The sequence below is a fragment of the Xyrauchen texanus genome, chromosome 46 (genome assembly GCF_025860055.1).
Source record: "Xyrauchen texanus isolate HMW12.3.18 chromosome 46, RBS_HiC_50CHRs, whole genome shotgun sequence".
NCBI classification, from domain to species: Eukaryota; Metazoa; Chordata; class Actinopteri; order Cypriniformes; family Catostomidae; genus Xyrauchen; species Xyrauchen texanus.
This window is the reverse complement of record NC_068321.1, coordinates 9,261,097-9,282,556: the sequence shown is the minus strand read 5'-3', so window position 1 is coordinate 9,282,556 and position 21,460 is coordinate 9,261,097. Positions and strand designations below refer to the sequence as shown.

Sequence of the window (21,460 nt, the reverse complement as noted above, 5' to 3'; positions counted from 1 at the left end):
ACAGGATTGCCTGATAACTTTAATATTTCACAAAAGCTATTCATCATCCCTGTCAAATATTTTTTTTGATGCTTCTGCATGAATAATTCATCTATTCACATGTAGAAATCAATAGCAGCCCAGTCTGCTGAATATGTTTTATTGTACTCTTAAACATTTATAACTAGTACTGCCAATTTCTGTTTTGTCCACAGTGAGGAACCCAAAAGGGCAGCTAAAGCTTTACTCAAAAGGAGCTGACACAATAATATTTGACAGGCTGGACCCGTCTAATGAAGAGCTTATGTATACTACCTCAGAGCACCTTAATGTAAGTCTCCATTTGATGCCATACCCTCCATCTCTGCATAACTGGTCATCAGCGCATTCAGTTCCCCGGTGTGGGTTGCTGGCATGGTGGTGCCCCCCCCAGGCTTCTTAACAGCAAGACTTCCTATATGTATCTATCCAAACCATGAGCATAAACCAGTTTGGATCAGCATGGAAATGGCAAAAGCAATAATATTCTCAAACAAATCCAGATCACAAACCTCAGAACATGCAGGTACCCTGTTCTCTTGCCAGGAACCCAAAAAATTTGCGGCAACATTGAGTATTTATTCACACTCCACACATTTGACAAGCCTTGACTATTGAAGCACTTTAGAATTCAGACACTTATAGATGTCTGTGCGCACGGTTCGGCATGACAAATTGCCATAAATGGGTACCGTGAGTGTCATTGAGGCACAATCAATAGAGCGGAGTCTCATTTTCTTCTGGGCTAAGAGCTAGCTCTTAGTAGAGATGGGCCTTTATTTATTCAGATTAGATCCATTAAGGTTCTTGTAGACTTTTCAGAGGGAAACACACTTGATGCTTTCGAGAAGCGTGATTCAAACACAGAAACAACCCAAATGATTGTTCCCATGTTAGCTACTTCAACAAAGGTGCATCGATTAAGTTTATACCAAATGAATGCCAGTAAAATGCAAAATGGCTAAACCTGCTCTCATAGAATCATGTTACTACCTACATTTTTTGCTAAATGTTTTTTTTAACAATTAATTTTATTCCCTTTCATGCAAATACCTAGTAAAATGGCAGATTATCAGTTCACTATTACTTACTTTCACCCTGTTCCTCACACAATGCTATGTCAAGACATCTAAACAATTTTACTTTAGCGAATGACTTGTAAGACAATACATTTTAACTTTTGCACTACATAACCAAATACATTTACAAGATTGTTCGAGAGTGATCATACTGTGCGGTAGCTCAACTAAATTTCAAATGTTTTGGGTACAAGTCCAGGAGAGCATGTCAACATGTCAACATGAGCCGAAAGTGTCACAAAATGACTTGGTTGCTTCAGCAATTGTGTCACATTTGCTTTTTATGACACTATCAGGTTAAGGTTTGGGGGTAGGGAGGTAAGCTTTGTTGATTTTAAACTTTATAGGGCATTAAACTTAAAGCTGAAATATGTATAAGTAAGCCATTCAAAGGTAAATTTTCTTGAAAACTGTAAACATTGTGACTCTGTGGCGCTATGAAAAGTCCTTTGTTTGTTTGTTTTGAACTACCTTTCTCAAGATATACAGCATTGACTCAACCAATAGCTTCAGTTGGGAGCGGGACTATCTGTTTGTTGTTGGTTTGTTCGATCAATGGAAAATGGAGGGGGGAATTCAGAAAGCTGTTTTGAAAACAACGTTTATTTTTGCAATTCCGTTTGGTGGCGCTAGTGGTGCAGAAATTACATACTGCAGCAATACGTGTTAGGAACCAAGTAATATATTTAGCAAATATTACGCCACAGTACCATCATTTTCATCTGGCTCTTTTAACATGAGCCAGTAAGCAACCACCTACTGATACCTTAGCACAACATAATCACACTGGAAATTGACATGGTGCTACCGAATGTTCCATTACCCTCAAACTGACCCCATTCTACTGAATTATTGATAAGTGGCATGTCCCATTTTTGCATCAAATCAAATGTGTTGACCCTTTTCTGTTGTGCTATTGATAGCATGTTGCATGAGCAAACTCAGAGACGAAGGTTCTGGTCCTGCAGAAATTAGGACGTTATTGTGTTCACATAAAAAATTATGAGAGCGATTCTGAGGTTGCATTTTCACTCTAAAATTACATTTTAAAACCACTGATGGTTAGGTTTAGGGTGTTAGGGGGAATGGTTGATAAAATAAATATTCCTGTATACTATTACATCATTTACAACTAAAATTACTTGCTTTACAACTCGCTTTTGGCGCCACTCTGTGGACATTTCACTCCAAAACTGGAGCTCAAACACGTAGATATCTATACGTATACTTTATTAGTGGCTGTTTCTCTGGGTCGTGATACGTCGTTGCTTACGCCATATTGGATAGGTCAAGTACCGTCTGTCAACATATGAATGTTAATTGACAGATACAATCTGTAAAAGTCTATTGTCTTTTCCAGCCAACTTTTAGATTATTTGATTTTCCACAAACATTGGCCAATTTTTAAGATGATATAAAAAAAATCTTCTACATTTTTTATTTTATTTCCCATAGCAAACTGCAAACAAAGTCCTCTACAAATGAATATACCATGGCAAACATACTGAAAATTTGTATCCAGTCAGTCAATTCATTACATTCATACTGTTTCCACACAAAAGCAGATTATGCAGCAGTCTGAGGCTTCTTCTCCATCCACTTTCATTCAAACAGTTCTCCTTGTTGACCATTCCAAGATGGCGCTGCAGTTTACATTTCTGAACTAGCCGAGTGAGGCATCTACGTTTGTATACCTATGCTCAAACATGCCCACCAATTACAGCTTTGGCCACTGGGTGCAGTAATTCGAATTTCAATACCTACAAACCTATTTCCACTTTCACAGTGAGATCAGTCTGCCCAACAACCACCCATAGCAACCACCCTAGTAACTGCCTAGCAATGCGCTAAAAACCACTGAGAACACCCTAGTAACTGCATAGCAATGCGGCCAAGCCACCATCCATAACACACTAGCATTCTGGAGTTTTGCATGGGCAAGCACCAATCTTATTTTCTTCAGAAAATAGTAAAATCTTAGAGAAACCTTATTATATCAGAGATCAGTTGCGTATTGTCTGGAGCTGATATAGTCTATCTAAATGCAGACTGTGGGCCATAATTATTACGAGACTATTATGAGACACAATCCATCAGTCATCCCACATTTACTGTCTTCTGTGGTTTCTCAAAGAGCAATCAACCTATTCATGTCATGGGAGCTGCCGTCCTATCAGGGTAAAAATAGCATGCTTTTATAAGATTATGGATAATGATAGCAAACAGGAAATAGATGCTTTCGCAGGTTAGAAAGAAGACAGGAGAGCGTAATGTGCTCCTTATTTTGAAAGGAGAAATATTTATAGCACTGTCCAGTCTTACAAGAGAAACAAGCAATCTGGTGGGTGGCCCATATTTATAAGGACTTTCTGAAAGTTGCAAGTAGACATGTCAAGAACGGCACTGATATAGAGTGTGGATTTGTCAAATATAATTGACTGAGGTTTCTATTTTCATGATGAGATTAGGTGAAGATGAATATCTCTCCTAAGATAACTGAATTTCCTCTGATCTGTATCTGTGCGGAAGGAATTTGCCGGGGAGGGTTTGAGAACATTAGCGCTGGCGTACAAAGACCTGGATGAGGATGTGTTTGATGAATGGATGAAGAAAATTCTCTTTGCCAGCACGGTGTTGGATAACAGAGAAGAAAAACTTGGGGCTCTATATGAAGAAATAGAGCAGGGCCTGATGGTAATGTTATTATCCTGTTTATTACTTGGACAAATGATTAGTGCACTAAAACATTCAGGTTTTAAGGGTTTATATGTGATTTGTTTTTTTGCTTTTGGAACAAATATGTCTTCCATTTTCCCAAAGCTGCTTGGTGCTACAGCCATAGAGGACAAACTGCAGGAGGGAGTTCCAGAGACAATCGCTTGTTTGACTTTGGCCAACATCAAGATCTGGGTGCTCACTGGGGACAAGCTAGGTGCTAACCAGTGCTAATTGGAACACACTGATTTCATTTAAGATTACTCCACATTAATTGGGCCACTTTCTCTCTGTCTCACACGGTGTAATGAGAAATTGTTCCTGTTGTGTTTGCAGAGACCGCAATGAACATCGGCTACTCCTGTAACATGCTGAGAGACGACATGAACGAGGTCTTTATAATCTCAGGGCACACCATGCTCGAGGTTCAAAAGGAGCTCAGGTATCATTTCAAATTAAAGGCCTGATTTTATAAATTTAATGGAATTTATTTGGCTTTTTTTTTCTTATTATATGGCTTTAAGTTTGTTAATTAGCAGGTAATTTATTCAGAGTTCTTCAACACTGGTTGGAATAGGGTGGAAACTTTGTGATGTGTACGGGGTCCTTACACTAACTAAAACATCACAAACACACAGAACAGTGATGCTGCGTCATTGATAAAGTGATGGAGAAAGGACCTTAGCCATATTTTTTTTTACAAAACAAACCCAGACCTGTGAAAAGTTGCATATCTATGAATCGCTGGAGTGAAGCATCAGCGTTTCCATCTTACCGGACAATTTAGATGAAGCATCATTTATGTGCACAGTGCCAGCATTCAGAGCAAAACAAGACGTTCTTTGCAAGTGCTTTTTATGTAGAAATCAAAACGGCTCAAATCATGTTAATGAGGCTTAACGATCAATGAAGCAAAGTGAATAGTCACGATTAGTTTTGGAAAACGTTTAATGTTACTTAACTGGTGCTATTTTAGTACATTTCTGTCTTTATACTGTGGAATAAATTTTTTGGTAAACGTTGATAAAACATTATTGTAACATATTGTTACAAAAACTCAATGCATTTTGACAGTAAATTCTATTCAATTTTAGCACTTTTAAAATCTGCTATAAATCATGACTAACTATGACAAATTAAGCGATTAATCGCGATTAAATATCTTAATCAACTGATAGCACTATAATTAGTTAAAGTTAGTTCACCAAAAAAAAACATTTTTTACGCACACTTATGTGTTCCAAAACTGTATGACTTCCTCTCTTCCGAAACACAAGAAGAGATATTTTGAAGAATGTTGATGCTGTTCTTTGTCTGTATAATGAAAGTGGATGGTGACTGAAGCCATCAGTCCATTCTGGCTGACCTTTTTTTTTTTGAGTGTTCCACGGAAAAAAGAATGTCATATAGGTTTGAAACAACATGAGGTGTAATGTATGTAAATTAGGACAGAATGGCCATTTTTGGGTGAACTATCCCTTAATATACACTCACCTAAAGGATTATTAGGAACACCATACTAATACTGTGTTTGACCCCCTTTCGCCTTCAGAACTGCCTTAATTCTACGTGGCATTGATTCAACAAGGTGCTGAAAGCATTCTTTAGAAATGTTGGCCCATATTGATAGGATAGCATCTTGCAGTTGATGGAGATTTGTGGGATGCACGTCCAGGGCACGAAGCTCCCGTTCCACCACATCCCAAAGATGCTCTATTGGGTTGAGATCTGGTGACTGTGGGGGCCATTTTATTACAGTGAACTCATTGTCATGTTCAAGAAACCAATTTGAAATAATTCGAGCTTTGTGACATGGTGCATTATCCTGCTGGAAGTAGACATCAGAAGATGGGTACATGGTGGCCATAAAGGGATGGACATGGTCAGAAACAATGCTCAGGTAGGCCGTGGCATTTAAACGATTCCCAATTGGCACTAAGGGGCCTAAAGTGTGCCAAGAAAACATCCCCCACACCATTACACCACCACCACCAGCCTGCACAGTGGTAACAAGGCATGATGGATCCATGTTCTCATTCTGTTTATGCCAAATTCTGACTCTACCATCTGAATGTCTCAACAGAAATCGAGACTCATCAGACCAGGCAACATTTTTCCAGTCTTCAACTGTCCAATTTTGGTGAGCTCTTGCAAATTGTAGCCTCTTTTTCCTATTTGTAGTGGAGATGAGTGGTACCGGTGGGGTCTTCTGCTGTTGTAGCCCATCCGCCTCAAGGTTGTGCATGTTGTGGCTTCACAAAGGCTTTGTTGCATACCTCGGTTGTAACGAGTGGTTATTTCAGGCAAAGTTGCTCTTCTATCAGCTTGAATCAGTCGGCCCATTCTCCTCTGACCTCTAGCATCAACAAGGCATTTTCAGCCCACAGGACTGCCGCATACTGGATGTTTTTCCTTTTCACACCATTCTTTGTAAACCCTAGAAATGGTTGTGCGTGAAAATCTCAGTAACTGAGCAGATTGTGAAATACTCAGACCGGCCCGTCTGGCACCAACAACCATGCCACGCTCAAAATTGCTTAAATCACCTTTCTTTCCCATTCTGACATTCAGTTTGGAGTTCAGGAGATTGTCTTGACCAGGACCACACCCCTAAATGCATTGAAGCAACTGCCATGCGATTGGTTAATTAGATAATTGCATTAATGAGAAATTGAACAGGTGTTCCTAATAATCCTTTAGGTGAGTGTATAAAGGTGTTTATAATACATTATGATACACAATGTAATTAATCAATAATTGTAACCATATGTTTAATACATTATAATACCTAAAACTTCTATTAATGAGTTTAAATAGATATCACATGTGATAACACATTAAATTGGACCTTTATATTGTGTTGTGATGCATTAAACTCTTTAACAATTTATTATACATTATACAAGAAACTGTGGATGCAATTAGTTCTGAGAACATGCAGTTGAAAGTAAGGTGAATCATAACATATTCATTTTAAATTATAAGGAGTTAAGGACTATTTTAATTCATTATAGAAACATTTCACTTCAATATACATTTATTTACCATTTCAGTTTTTGTTTTGTGCTCAGGAATGCCAAAAAGAGAATCGTGGGACCCAGCAGAGAGAAACTCAGCAGTGTTGTCGACGTAGAAAAAACAGATTTGTACTCAAGTGACTCTGTCTTTGAAGAGACCATCATCGCAGAGTTTGCTTTAATCATCAATGGACACAGTTTGGTAAGAGCTTTTATTTGGGTTCTTTGTGGTTTAGTCCTTTGTGGAAAAAAAAAAAAATTATGAATCTTTGTGCTTTGAAATCCTCTTTATTTTCCTTCATCACTGTGACATTAAAGATTTGAGACAATAGGTGGCGACAAAAGATCTTGTGTGTGTTATGAGTGAGTATAGCTGACCTTGACAAACTGCGTTTTGTCAATCATTGCGTGAATTTCTTTGAAGTCATCCAGAATTGTCTCTCACTCCATGATCGCTCAGATAATTACTACACTATAGCTGAGAAATAGAGTTAAACTAACAGCTTTAGCATTATTTCCGATCACAGCTGAGGGTCGCAACAGACAGGGTAATAAAGAAAGCTCAGGGTGCCTACCTGATACAACTTGGGAGAAGACGTAAACATTCAAAGTACGCTTTCTGTACCTGTGTCAAAATAAGAGTTCCCCAAGAAACTGCCATCCTCCATGTTTTCCCTCAGACAACAAAACACATGAACATGAGTGCAAATACTCGTAGGATTGGCTGCATCACTCCACGATTGGAATGGATTATTTTCACACTACAGCTGAGGAATAGTACAGTTAAAATAACAGATGCAGGTAATCACACACTCAGTCACTCTGTCTCTCTCTTTCTCTCATACACACACATCATTGTTTCTCCAATAACTTGTTAGAAACAGCCCAAGCTCTCATTACAAGTTCTAAAGTGTTGCTTTTGAATTAGTAATGGAATCTTGGGAACATCTTTCGAACTAGCAACGGCAGATTCGGTGGCGTAAGAAAGTAGTTCCACACACAACCATTTTTTGAGGCATTTCTTCTTTCTTCGTCTTTTTCCCTACTTATTTATTTACTTGCTCATTGAACTTTTGTATAAAAAAAAAATATTGCACTGTCAATTGTTCTGTATTGTCCATCTATCTGCACAGCTGTGATTACCTGCTGCCTTATGCCTACAGCCGAATAACAGCCGTGCTGAGAGCTGGACATACAGCACTCTTACTCGTGTGATATTACTTTAATATTTTCTTCTTTAAATGGCACCAATGTGGTAAGCAATTGTTTTCTGAGTAGCTTGACTGTAGTTCAACCACTATAAGTTATTATTTTATGAAAAGTAGCTTCCACAACACTGGCGAGAATGTAAGCCTAAGTCACCCTTCACTTTCATCATTTCTTTTTCCATACAGTGAAAGTGAATGGTGATTGAGGCTGTAATTCTGCTTGACATCTCCAAAGAAGTTAGAAAAGCCTATTTTTTTTTTTTGTTTTTTTTTGGGTCAACTATTCACTTAAAGGTGCTTTATGTAATATTTTTACTGTACTAAATCATAAATTGACCAATATATGTCATTAGAGAATTAGGAAACATTCTAAGTTTAATTACTGGCTTATCCGATAGCAATGCTACAGCCATTAAATTCTACTTTGAAGTTTCCATTATGGACCGGAATTTCTGTTTGTGATCCCGCCCACTACCCACTCACCAATAGTATTTCGACACCAACGGGTTGCCAGATTTGAACAAGTTTGCAGGCAAACAACACTGCGTGCTTCAGCCATGGAAGCCACCAAACAAAATGGATCAGAGATAACAGATTCCACCCGACCTAAAAAGCCTCACCATCCATCTAAAAACCACCATGATCAGAGGCATAGTAAAACAAGGATAAATATTGGAGATGCCTTTGGAAGATGGAGACAGCTTAAAGCCCAGAAATCCTTTAAAACCAATGCTGAGTTGGCTAATTCTGGCCACCCGCATGAGCTTCGAGTCTGGGGCAGGGCACACAACTCTCCAATATTTTGAATTTGGACTGCTGTAGCAATTTCTAACGCTTGTTGTCAATCTTACATCTTTAAGTCTTTAAGGTTTAAATCGTCTCTGTTGTTATTTGTCTGTCTAACATGAAGGCTCATGCCCTGGAGGCTGACCTGGAGCAGATTCTTGTGGATCTGGCGTGTCTCTGCAAGACAGTTATCTGTTGTCGGGTCACTCCACTGCAGAAAGCACAGGTGGTGGAGCTGATCAAGAGACACAAGAGAGCGGTCACACTTGCCATTGGAGATGGAGCCAATGACGTCAGTATGATCAAGAGTAAGACATCACTGCCCTGTTATATTCTATCTATCCAGCTAGCCATCCATCTCGTAATGCTCAAAGTGCTCTGGCACTTGCAGTGTGTACTGCTGAAATATAGATTCACTGCAGGTCTCATTGAGTGGTTGCTATGGAAATATGCTGTGCTTATTGATCTGTAGGGATGTTTGTAATGTGTGTGTGTATATTGTCTCTGCTCATCCCTAGCGGCTCACATTGGCGTGGGCATCAGCGGGCAAGAGGGGATGCAGGCGGTGTTGGCCTCAGATTACTCTTTTGCCCAGTTCCGCTACCTGAAGCGCCTCCTGCTCGTCCACGGCCGCTGGTCCTACCACCGCATGTGCAACTTCCTCTGTTACTTCTTTTACAAGAACTTCGCCTTCACACTGGTTCATTTCTGGTACGGATTCCTCTGTGGATTCTCAGCACAGGTAAAGCTCACGTACTATGAACAGCAGAACAGTGTTTATACAATATACAATATATTTATTATGCACTTAAGGAATTATGATTACAAATAGAATAGAAAAGGTCAAAGTTAAGTTCAATGGCCAGCATTTCAGTTGGATCCACCGGCAAATTTGAAATATAGACTAGCAAATAATTTTTCAAATGTGAGACACAACCAATGGAACAGAAGGTAACCTCATTGGCTAGTTAAAATGTAAATATTTTTTTTAAATGTCTTAATGCGCTCTATGTACCCGCGTTTGAACTCGCAGATGTGCAAGGGGTGTATACAAAAATGTTTGACTTGCAGATTATAAATTATATTTTGTTGTCTTTGCAGACGGTATACGACCAATGGTTCATCACGCTCTTCAACATAGTCTACACCTCGCTTCCAGTGCTGGCCATGGGCCTGTATGACCAGGTAAACCTGTTACACAATCATTGATGATTGTTTTATTTAACATTATATCTGATTAATTTTAACTTAAAAGTCTGTTGATTTTGCAGGATGTGAACGAGCAGTACAGTTTACGCAGTCCAAACTTGTACAGACCGGGGCAGCTGAACCAGCTCTTCAACAAGAGGAAGTTCTTTACCTGCACCCTTCAGGGCGTTTGCACCTCTTTCATCCTATTCTTCATCCCATATGGAGCCTTCATGACCGCTGTGGGTGATGATGGTGCCCACATCTCTGATCAACAAACTTTTGCCGTCACCATAGCTACCTGTTTGGTCATTGTTGTCAGTGGCCAGGTGAGACAATTTTACAACTAATTAAGAACTCATCGAATGTGCATGTGTATTACATCTTTTAAACAATCACTTTGGACATAACTGATCATGTACAGGACAAGGTTGTGGCTTTTTCTTTGTGGAATGTTTTTATTTAAAAGGTTTAGCTTGACTTTGCAATGTAAAAGATGAATGTAATTTAATGTAGAAAGTAACACAAAAAAATTATTCCTCTTAAAAGTAAGATTTAAACAAATGGTTTAAATGAGATCTAGTTAAATATGCTTAGCTTTGCTAAGTTTAAAACGAGCTCAATTAATGCCTAAGCAAATGCTATTGCTTTGCCTTTTCCCAAAGTTCATGCTCACCATTAATCTTATTTAAACAACAAATATTTTCTCCTATTTTTAAGATTTTCACATTTCAATTTCATAACAAAATTTCATCAAATTGTGTTGTGTACTTTTAATGAAATTAAAGTAATAAAACGTAAAAATTACTCAATTAATGATGGAATTTTGTTATGAAATTAAAATGCGTGCATTTAAAAATATTTTTTGAGTGTAGTACACATTTACTTTGAATTTGTATGTTAATAAATATGTGTACACTATTAAAGATTACTCAATTTAATGAGGGAAATCGGTCATACGATTGAAATGCTTAAATTGTAAAGATAAACTGAAAAACATTTTGAGTTAAGAAATGTTTAATTATATATTCTTGTTTAACAACATTGAAATATCACATCTCGTTATAGATTGGGCTTGACACAAACTACTGGACAGCCGTGAATCATTTCTTCATATGGGGGAGTCTAGCCGTGTACTTTGCCATACTTTTTGCAATGCACAGCGATGGTATTTTTACCATATTCCCGAACCAGTTTCCTTTTATAGGTAAGAATTTAAATGTGCTTAAAGGTCCACTAAATAATGTTTTGTTTACATTTTGCTTCCTAAACAACTGATACAACAGTGATATTGGACAGTGCTGCTGCCACCTGTTGGCATGAATGCATCATCACAGTGGCTCAGTGGTTAGCACTGTCGCCTCACAGCTCAACTAGGGCCTTTCTGTGTGGAGTTTGCATGTTCTCCCCTTGTTTGCTCCGGTTTCCCCCACAAGTCCAAAAAACATGCAGGTTAAGTGAATTGGAGACTCTAAATTGCCCGTATGTGTGTGATTAAGAGTCCCCCAGCCACTGGGGGTTGCGTCAGGAAGGGCATCTGTAGTAAAACTTGTGCCAAATCAAATGTATATATATGTGGACTATCACGAAGTGGACCCTGCACCTACGTGGGACAAACACTAGGAAAGAGAGAGAGAGAAATACTTTAATTGCTGGTGTATTTGTCACTGTGGAAGGGCGGAGGGCGGGGCCGGGTTGTGATCATACACACCCGGTCCCTTATCAGGCTAATTAAGCCTCCGAGAGGTATAAAGGCCGATGACAGACGGTGGTGTGAGGAGAGAGAGATCGTTAAAGGACATGTCCGTCATGTGTTTGTGTCTGTTTAAGTGTTATCATTAAAAATATTATTTGTATCGTCAAGCCTCGCCACAACCGTCCACCCCAACGGAGCAGCCGCGGCCATCTGCCGGGGGATAAGGGACCGGGTGTGTATGATCACGACCCGGCCCCGCCCTCCACCCTGCCACAGTCACCCATGATTAACTTATTCCACAACTGAATGTGCTATGAGGGGGTTAACGGGATAAAGTAAGTAGTATTCAGCTGGCCACCATGAGGGAGAACCAGACATATGTCGAATTTAAAGGTCCCCTGACATGCTTCTTTTTGTAGGCTTTGATATAGGCCTTAGTGGTCCCTAGTACTGTATCTGAAATCTCTTTTACAAAATTCAGCCTTGGTACAGAATTATAGACACTACAAGCCAACCCATAATGAGCTTTCCTTCAGACGTGCCGTTTCGGTGTCTGTAGTTTTAAATGCTAATGAGGAGGAGAAAGGCGGGGCAAGGTGTAGTGTGGGTGTGGTCTTGACCAGCTTGCGGCAACGGTACCATGCATGTTTACATTGGATATATTGCAATGGCACTTAGACGTGCAGTCGTTCAAGCGTTTCAGTTTGAATCAGAATCAGAATGAGCTTCATTAGCCAAGTGTGTGCAGATAGCATGGGGAAAAAACTGTTTTGTTGTGCCTAATGTTAGATGTTCTAGTACGCAGTGATCTGAAACGTCTGTAATTTTGTAAACATATCACCAACAGGAGAACGGATATCCAAATAACAAAGAAGTGTACAACACTTGCGTTACAGTGTACCTGATGCTATCTACCTTTACATTAGCGACAGTAACTCGGCTGTTAGCTGCATAGCTAATGTTACAGCCACATTCTACGTGTAACAAGCTAGGTAACCATAAATAGTAAAGCAACACAATTATATATAATTAGTTGACTTACTTGTCCGAGGTTTGTAGGTGAGCCAAAGAGAGTTGGTACTGATCCAGACTTCAGTTTCAGACGTTCAGCATGCCCAGCTCTGAATTGACCCATGTTGTGAAAACAGTCGTCTGTGAATTGTTTGGCGCAGACATACAAAAATTTGGTGTGTTGTGTCGGTGCATTCCCAGATTAAATGAAATTTATCCATTGATCCTTCTGGGGATTGGATGAAGGAAGTAAAAAAAGACTTCTGTGATCATTTGTGCATTCAATTATTGAGCAACTTTTGTGCTTCAATCGGTCACACGCCATGATATCTCTCGAGGATAAACTAAAATCGCGCGCGTTCGTACTTCCTAGCTCGAATTCTCTGGGTGGGCAAAGCAGAGAAGGGGGAGGTAACCTTTCCCCCGTATGACGTCATACAGGGGAGATTCAAGATCAGCCCGTCTGAGATCTCATTTTCTCACAGGCAGAGAAAGATAGCCAAAACTCGGTTTACACCGACTGAAATTTCTAGACACGAGGGGACCAAATACAGGCTAGGGGAACTAATATTAAAAAACCTCAGAAAGTGAAAATTTAATGTCAGGGGACCTTTAACATCTCATGTCAGTGTACATCACTTTAAACACATTTTTGAAAGTACAATTGATTTCTTTAGGTGTAAAAACTTTTTAAGTGGAAAGAATTAATTAGTGCACCTTTAAATAATCTCAGAATTTTGGCTTAGTTTCACATGCTTAAATTTATTGGGTCCTTATACCCCTTTACATACTAATCACAATCTGTAGTGTAAGTTTTGGCCATTTCAGTGTGTCTTTTTATATCTTGTGTTGTGTTTTTGTTTGTAGGTACGGCACGTAACTCTCTGAATCAGAAGCTTGTGTGGCTGGTTATCCTCCTCACCACTGTAGTGTGCATAATGCCCATGGTGGCCTTCCGATTCATCAAGACTGACCTATATCCCACACAGACTGACAAGGTTATTTTACTGTATATGCATTTCCTTATGCGGTGGGAAGATAAAACAACCAATATGCTACTGTTAATATAGGAAAATATCTATCTTATAAATAATAACAATGCTGTTACTAATTAATTACCAGTTAATTATCAATTTAGGTTTAATCAAAAGCGCACAGGAGACTCGACCTGCAACTGCTTTCAATACATGTGAAGCGAGAGTAACGACGTAATACTCTAATGAGCTTAAATATTCATAATACACAAACCTTTTGGGTAAAATAGTCAGTTTTCTATCACATGAAACTATTTTTTATCAATACTTTTCAATATTGAAGTGATTGCAAGTAAATTTATAATAAAGAAAATTCTCACATCATCCACAATCTTAGATCTTTCCACCGAGCTCATCATGGTGCATTCTGGGATTGCCTAACCAAGGAAGGATGCATATAATAACAACATTTTTGTACAGTGAGTTTTATGTGCTGCGCTCTGTTTCGCCCCAGTTTCCAGGTGAAATTAGCACTAGAGATGCAACAACGTCTGTGTGTTTTATTCAGGTTTTTACATATCACGACTACAACGGCTGATTATGACTTTATAAACACATATTTTTCGCTCTATTATGCGCACACTGCTATGTTATGATAAGGAAACACTTTTAATTTAATGCATTGGACAGGTTGAGCTCATCCAAGCACGCAAGCTGACATGTAAGCTGGAAGTGTCATAGAAGCAACACAAAATTATGTGGTTGCTTCAAAAACATTTGCCTTTTATGTCGCTTTTGCTTTTAGGACACTATCGATTAGGTTTAGGTGTTGGTTAAGGGTAAGGATATCTGTTTTGTTTAGCTGTCATTTGCTTTTTTAAAACTATTAGTTAGGTTTATGTTCGAGTGTTTGGTTAGGGAAGTGCGTTTCATCTGATTACGAAATAATTTCCCTCGCTTTTACCGCCTCCATTGGACATTTCACCAGGAAACTGCACCAAAACGTGTAATGAAGCACGTAATTTTTACTTGCAAAAATGTTGCCATGGTCACGTAAATTTCATTAGATCAGGCCGCTTCTGGAACAGCCTTCGCTTCTGGAGTGTGCCAATGATGCCTAAAAAAGCTGCATTTCGAAGGATATGTCTAAATTCTCACTTTAGCGATGGCTGCATTATTGACGTATTTGCTCCACTTTTTGCTTGCACGTATAACGCGAGACATACTGTGACTATGACTTTACATGGTCATGACAGGAAATGAAGGATTCAATACAACTTCACACAGACATGTTAGTAAAAAAATTTATGGCTTTAGTTTCAGGTCTTATGGCTACACTTTTACAAACGGATGAACAAGTCCAAATTATTTTCTGTTGTAAACGCCTTTCACAATGGCCGTTGGTCATGAAACCTTTTATTAGTAGTTCTTGCATAATTGGGCCACATGGACTAATAGTGAATTTTAAAAATGCTTAACCTCATGCAACCCTGTATACACATGCGTGGATGTTGTATTTTGACTTTGCTATACACAATGCATAATTTAAATAAATTTAAACCGACTGAATACTGTTCACAACTAGACTGTCATTTAAGGGTTAAAACTTCTGACGCACCGAGTCACATGACACAACAGCATGGTGTCAATTTCCGTGAAGTGCTTATACAGGCGCAGAGCCAACAAAAATGCCTCTGGTAAGAAACGCATTTAGGTTTTTTAATTGAAACCTGTTTGGGTGTAAAGAGTAGCGTCTCTAGTTTCGTTTAATATGCCACTTTAAAAAATGCATTCATTTTTCACACATCAGCGAGCTGATAAACATGATGTCCACATACGTGTATTTCAGGACATAATTCCCTCAAAAGTTGAAAAAATATAATTTTGAATGTCTGTAACCTTTACACATCTGTGGGTTATTTTGCTTCGTTTTTATGTACAATATGGTTTTATTAATTAACATTAGTAAAAATATTCCTATATTTACATTTTCACTTTGACAATCAATGGGTTCATCCAAAAGCTGAAAATAATTTAATTTGAATTAGGATGAAAATAAGGTGCATTTCAAACTGTTCTGAGACCAGTGCAGACAGACAGCACACTGGAGGTTAAGTCATTCACTAAATAGGGAGCCAGGGAGCATCCTATAGCTCTCTATGCAGCTAAGTGCATTCACTCCTAAAATGTGACCAAAAGTTCAGTTTCAGGCTGCAGATGAAGTTTGGACCACTCAACATGTTTGACAGACATGGGAGAATGATAATCAGCACATAGATCCATTTTGAAGTCCAAATATTGAGAACCACACAATGTCATAGTACTCATTAGGTTTTCTAAAAAGGTAATGTGTAACATCTTGACACCTTTTCCAGACCTACATACATCATAATGAGCTGTTGAAACTATTTTCCCTCTCGTAGGTGCGTTTACTTCAGCAGGCCACTAGGAGGCAGGGTCCTCAAGAACAGAACTTCAGGCGGGTCCGCAGGACGAGTTCTCGCCGCTCTGCGTACGCTTTCGCCCACCAGCAGGGATACGGAGAACTCATCACCTCTGGCAAGAACATGAAGGTCCTCACATCCTCTACTTTCACAAACCCTGTATCCTCTCCCACAAGAGATCCTGCCAGATCCAGATGGATTGAGGGCTTGGTGAAAAACAAAGTGGACCTGGACACTACCACCCCAGTGGTGGAGATCACTGGATTTAGAAGGGAAAGTGACCAAAGTCAAGAGCGAACACTGGAAGACTTGGAAGCCACATAAAGAACCATACAGTAAACTCAATGAACACTCACAGGTTTTTCGTCCTTTGCAGAAGAAAGAAGGACTTAGTGCCTGTCCCTTTGTCTTTTTAAAGGGATAGATCACCCAAAATGAAAATGCTGTCATCATTTACTCATCCTCATGTTGTTCCAAACCTATATGGACTTTCATTTTTCTGCAAAGCACATGTTAGTGACTCCACAGAGGATTAAAATATATATATATATATATATATATATATATATATATATATATATATATATATATATATACTGTATATATATATATGGGGTTGGAACGACAAGAGGGTGAGTAAATAATGACAGAATTGTTATTTTTGGGCAAACTATCCCTTTAATTTGATGATAATGATGGATTCTGAGAGGCTCTCTTAGAGATGCCCTTGGGCACAACTGGACAATGAGTGATGAGACAAGCACAGGAGACTCCAAAGAGCCAGCACAATTAAGCACAGATAACACAACCTTTCTTCACCTAATTTTCACTCTCATGCAGATTAATTCCCTCCTGACAATACATCCGTATTTTCTGGCACAGATTCACAAATGCAATGTTTCCTTTGATAGGTGGAATTTTTGTGTATTAAGTTTTGACTTCTTCTTATGCTTCATATGCATTGGAAACACTAAATCCTATTTATTTTGTAGCCATCAAAAATTATTAATAGTGGGCAAAGTTTATGAACTAGTGCATGAACTAATGTTAACATGTACTACCTTTAATTTAAAAATATATTACTATGTTGAAATTAACATTAGCCAAGCTTAATAAATTATATAAGTTATTATATTTATTATATAAATATATGAAAAATAAACTTAATTCAAGATGCATTCCCTTAAAACAATTATAAAAAAGTGATTTTCTCATGTAAATGTGTCTTATTTTAAGAATGTTTCGAATATTTTACTGAAAAAAACTATTAAGAAACTATTAACTGCAGGGAGGGCATTTAAACATGAGTTAACATCCTACTAATTGCTCAGAATAACAATGCATCAGGGAGCAAATATTTACAAGTGTGTGAAATAATTTAAACTCTGATACAGACATCTGCAGGGGTTCTTGATGAAGGATTGTAAATGCATTGCACAAAAATGTTTAAACACTGTTTATATGTGGACATTCTAATGGATAAGTTAACCCAAAAATGAAAATGCAGTCATTGTTTACTCTTTATGACTTACTTTCTTTTTCTTCACACAAAGAGAGAAATTAGGAAAATATTTTCTCACAATTTCTCTCTTTGTGTGAAGAAAAAGAAAGTAAGTCATATGGGGTTATAACAAAACAGGGGTGAGTAAACAATAACTGAATTTTCATTTTTGGGTGAACTATCCCTTTAAAGGAATGCTCTGGGTTCAATTCAAATTCAGCTCAGTCCACAGCATTTGAAAAAACACCCAAAACTTGCGGTTATGTTAAGACAAGCAAATGGATGTGAATGGGGCCAATCCGTAAATGCTAAAATACACACTGTTTTAAAAGTACAGTCACAAGATGTAAACATTAACACTAAAATCATGTTAACACATACTGTATAATGTTTGCATTTTGTAGCTATGCTTTTGAAACTGTGTTTTTTAATGTTTATGCACTGGCTTCATTAAATTCCCTTGTAAGTCTTTTACTGAAACCATGATTTTTGCTTTTTTTTCCTTAATAAATGAGAAATTAGAAATGCACAATAGCCATACAACAGAGAACATGCATTGGGTGTTAATATTCAAAGCAAACTCTGTTTTGCCCATTATATGGAGTTTACATTTTTTTTAAAAGCCAAATTTAACTTGTACCTCTTATATATATCTATATATACCATAGTTATCCTCAGCTTTGCATGCAGCTCATTGAATGGAGAATATCGAGAGAATATAAAAGTAAAGGTCTTGGGAATACATAGATGTGCCTTCCATCATCCTGCAAGCGATAGACGGATGCATTTACTCTGACTAAACTAATTCCATGTATCTACTTCAAAGGTCTATAAAGTGGGCATTTCTTTCACGTGATCCTTTATGCAAGGGATTTTTGTGCCTTTTTTGTTTTCCTTTTATTTAAGGAAATACTTTAAGTTCTTCTATATTGGGTTGAATGTGTCACCATTACCTTTTTTCTCTGAAAAGGTCTGACTTTACAACACATCAATGATTTTCAGGCATAAATGATAAATTAGCTGATCAGATTATTGCCCTCACATTTTGGGATATTTTGCAGGTAAGATGTTAATGTAAAGGTCATATTTTCTATCTGAAATGTATTTGATGAAGGTGGTTGTGCAACATTTCCTTTTCATGAATGTACAGTCAACACATTAATTTAATATTATTAAATATGTATGATGAATGTATACGATTTTCCTGCTGTGCTATTTTGTCAGCAAGGACCATGCAAATTGTTTATTGTTTTTATTTAAATGCATGGATTTTTATACAAGTCAATGTAATTTTTATATTAAATGCATTAAATAGCCATTGTTTAATTTATTTAAAAATAATTTGTTTATGTTCATACTTCATATAGTGGTTTTTGCAGGCACTTTTAAGTATGCAAGCTCAATTTCTTGTGTTGCCACAAGAGGCGCTATTGCAGACATTAGTGTGAATAATGCACATCTACCACGAGTTTTCACTTTTAAGCCAACTGCTATCATGACAGAGCAATAGTTTGAAGAGAATACTGCTGAGAGCAAGTTGGGTTAAGTCAAAATATTCATAACAACTTACCTGAATAATAGCACATTGACGTTTGAAAGTAACTATCACCCCCTTCTGATCAGGAAGCTGACAAACTGGTTAATCCGAACTAGCTGCCTTGAGACGTCACACAGGTCACATAAACTAGAACACATAGTGTGTCACTGTATCGCCTAGATACCTCATAGAGACTGAGTCTGTAACTACCAACCACAAAACCCTCACTAAATCATTTAGAAAAAAAACGGATTAAGGATAAACATCATATAAAGGTAGGGCTACTAGACATTATATCTCTTTCTACCAATTAAATGAAATTATTACAGATCATAGTTTGGATGTGCTCTTTTTGAAACATGGCTTAGACCAGAAAAATAAATCTACTCTAGCAGGTTATTGTTATAAACATGAGCCTCATCTGAAGATTCGAGGTGGAGGTGTTGCTACAGTTTACAGTGAAATTTTAGGTGTTACTCAGAGGACAGGATATACGTTTAAGTCTTTTGAACTAATAATTATTAATGTGACACCGTCAGATATAAATAAATAATCTCTGTCATTTTTTGCCCTTGCCACAGTATATAGATCACCCAGGCCTTATTCTGATTTCCTTGGTGAATTTGCTAATTTTCTATCAGATCTAGTTGTTACTGTGTATAGAGCTTTAATTGTTGGTGACTTCAACATTCACATAGATAATGACACATTGGGATTAGCATTTATCGATATTCTCAACTCTCTTGCAGTCAGACAAAATGTGACCAACTCATCGCCATAAACATCCACTAAATGTAATTCTGTCATATGGAGTTGATGTTGATACTATAGAAATTCTGCCACAGAGCAATGACATCTCAGATAATTACCTCATCTCTTGTATGCTGTGATCAGCTAATGTCACTCAATCTACACCACGCTATTGTTCAGGTAAAATTATTCTTTCGACCATCAAAGATAGCTTCACTAATAATCTTCCAGAATTGTCTCACATAATCAGTAAGCCAAAAAGTCTAGATGAACTTGATGTAATAACAGAATATATAAACGCAGTCTTCTCTAGCACTCTTGATATTGTCGCCCCCCTTCGATTAAATAAAATTAAAGAAAAAAGCCCTGCACCATGGTACAATGATCACACTCATGCTCTCAAGAGAGCAGCTCGGAAAATGGAGCGCAAACGGAAGAATACAAAATTAGAGGTATTTCGCGGAGCATGGAAGGATTGTGTCTGTAGCTACAGACAGGCACTAAAAGCTGCCAGGTCAGCATATTTTAGCAAACTCATAGAAAATAACCACAACAATTCTAGATGTTTATTCAGTACTGTGGCTAAATTGGTTAGAAATAAAGCCTCAACAGAACCAGATATTCCATCCCAGCACAAGGGATTTTATTGATAAACTTGAAATAAATAGAATTATGGAAATGGAATTATGCTATCATCTGTCACAGTACCACAGAAAACAGTATCTCATAATTTTCCTCATGAGCAACTTCAATCCTTCACTGTCATTGTTCATGAAGAGCTAACAAAACTTATCGAAACATCAAAAGCCACAACATAGGCAGGGTCTGGGTAGCTCAGCAAGTATTGATGCTGAGTAAAACCCCTGGAGACGTGAGGTTAAATCCAGGACGTGTTGAGTGACTCCAGCCAGGTCTCCTAGGCTACCAAAATTGGCCCGGTTGCTAGGGAGGGTAGAGTCACGTGAGGCAACCTCCTTGTGGTCGCTATAATGTGGTTCTCGCTCTTGGTGGGGCGTGTGGTGAGTTGTGCGTGGATGCCTTGGAGAATAGCATGGTCCTCCATATAAACTAAGTCTCCCTGGTAATGTGCTCAACAAGCCATGTGATAAGATGCGCAGATTGATGGTCTCAGATGCGGAGGCAACTGAGATTTGTCCTCCGCCACCCAGATTGAGGCGAGTCACTACACCACCACGAGGACTTGGAGCGCATCGGTAATTGGCCATTCCAAATTGGGGAGAAAAAAACAAAACACATATATCTTTACTGACCCTGGATGCAATTGCACCACGACCCACAGAATTTGTGAAAACAAAACATTGAAAACGCACATCTAATGAACGAAGCAGTGACAGCTACATTTAATTAGCCTAAGTAGTTAATTAGGTTGGGTATTTAAGAAAATAAATGTAAATATTTTCCCAGCGAGGTATAAAACAAGTATTTCTAAAGTTTTGCACAAATATAATAGTTACAATGATGAGCAACACAACACTGTCACATTTCAGCACTACATATATGGACAGCGACACTAAG

At 38.1% G+C, this 21,460-nt stretch overlaps 1 protein-coding gene across 3 annotated transcripts in view; it reads left to right on the top strand.

The window, feature by feature from the left end:
• The window catches only part of LOC127637910 (probable phospholipid-transporting ATPase IM), a 42,417-nt gene extending 25,728 nt beyond the window's left edge, over positions 1-16,689 (top strand). For all 3 annotated transcript variants that reach the window (XM_052119158.1, XM_052119157.1, XM_052119159.1), the window contains 12 exons: positions 195-310; positions 3,627-3,791; positions 3,918-4,029; positions 4,149-4,254; positions 6,884-7,031; positions 8,948-9,131; positions 9,342-9,565; positions 9,925-10,008; positions 10,095-10,340; positions 11,080-11,218; positions 13,586-13,716; positions 16,116-16,689. In XM_052119158.1, coding sequence (XP_051975118.1) covers positions 195-310; positions 3,627-3,791; positions 3,918-4,029; positions 4,149-4,254; positions 6,884-7,031; positions 8,948-9,131; positions 9,342-9,565; positions 9,925-10,008; positions 10,095-10,340; positions 11,080-11,218; positions 13,586-13,716; positions 16,116-16,460 — 2,000 coding nt within the window. In that variant the 3' untranslated portion in view covers positions 16,461-16,689. The remainder of the gene's footprint in view (positions 1-194; positions 311-3,626; positions 3,792-3,917; positions 4,030-4,148; positions 4,255-6,883; positions 7,032-8,947; positions 9,132-9,341; positions 9,566-9,924; positions 10,009-10,094; positions 10,341-11,079; positions 11,219-13,585; positions 13,717-16,115) is intronic.
• Positions 16,690-21,460: the final 4,771 nt, after the last annotated feature.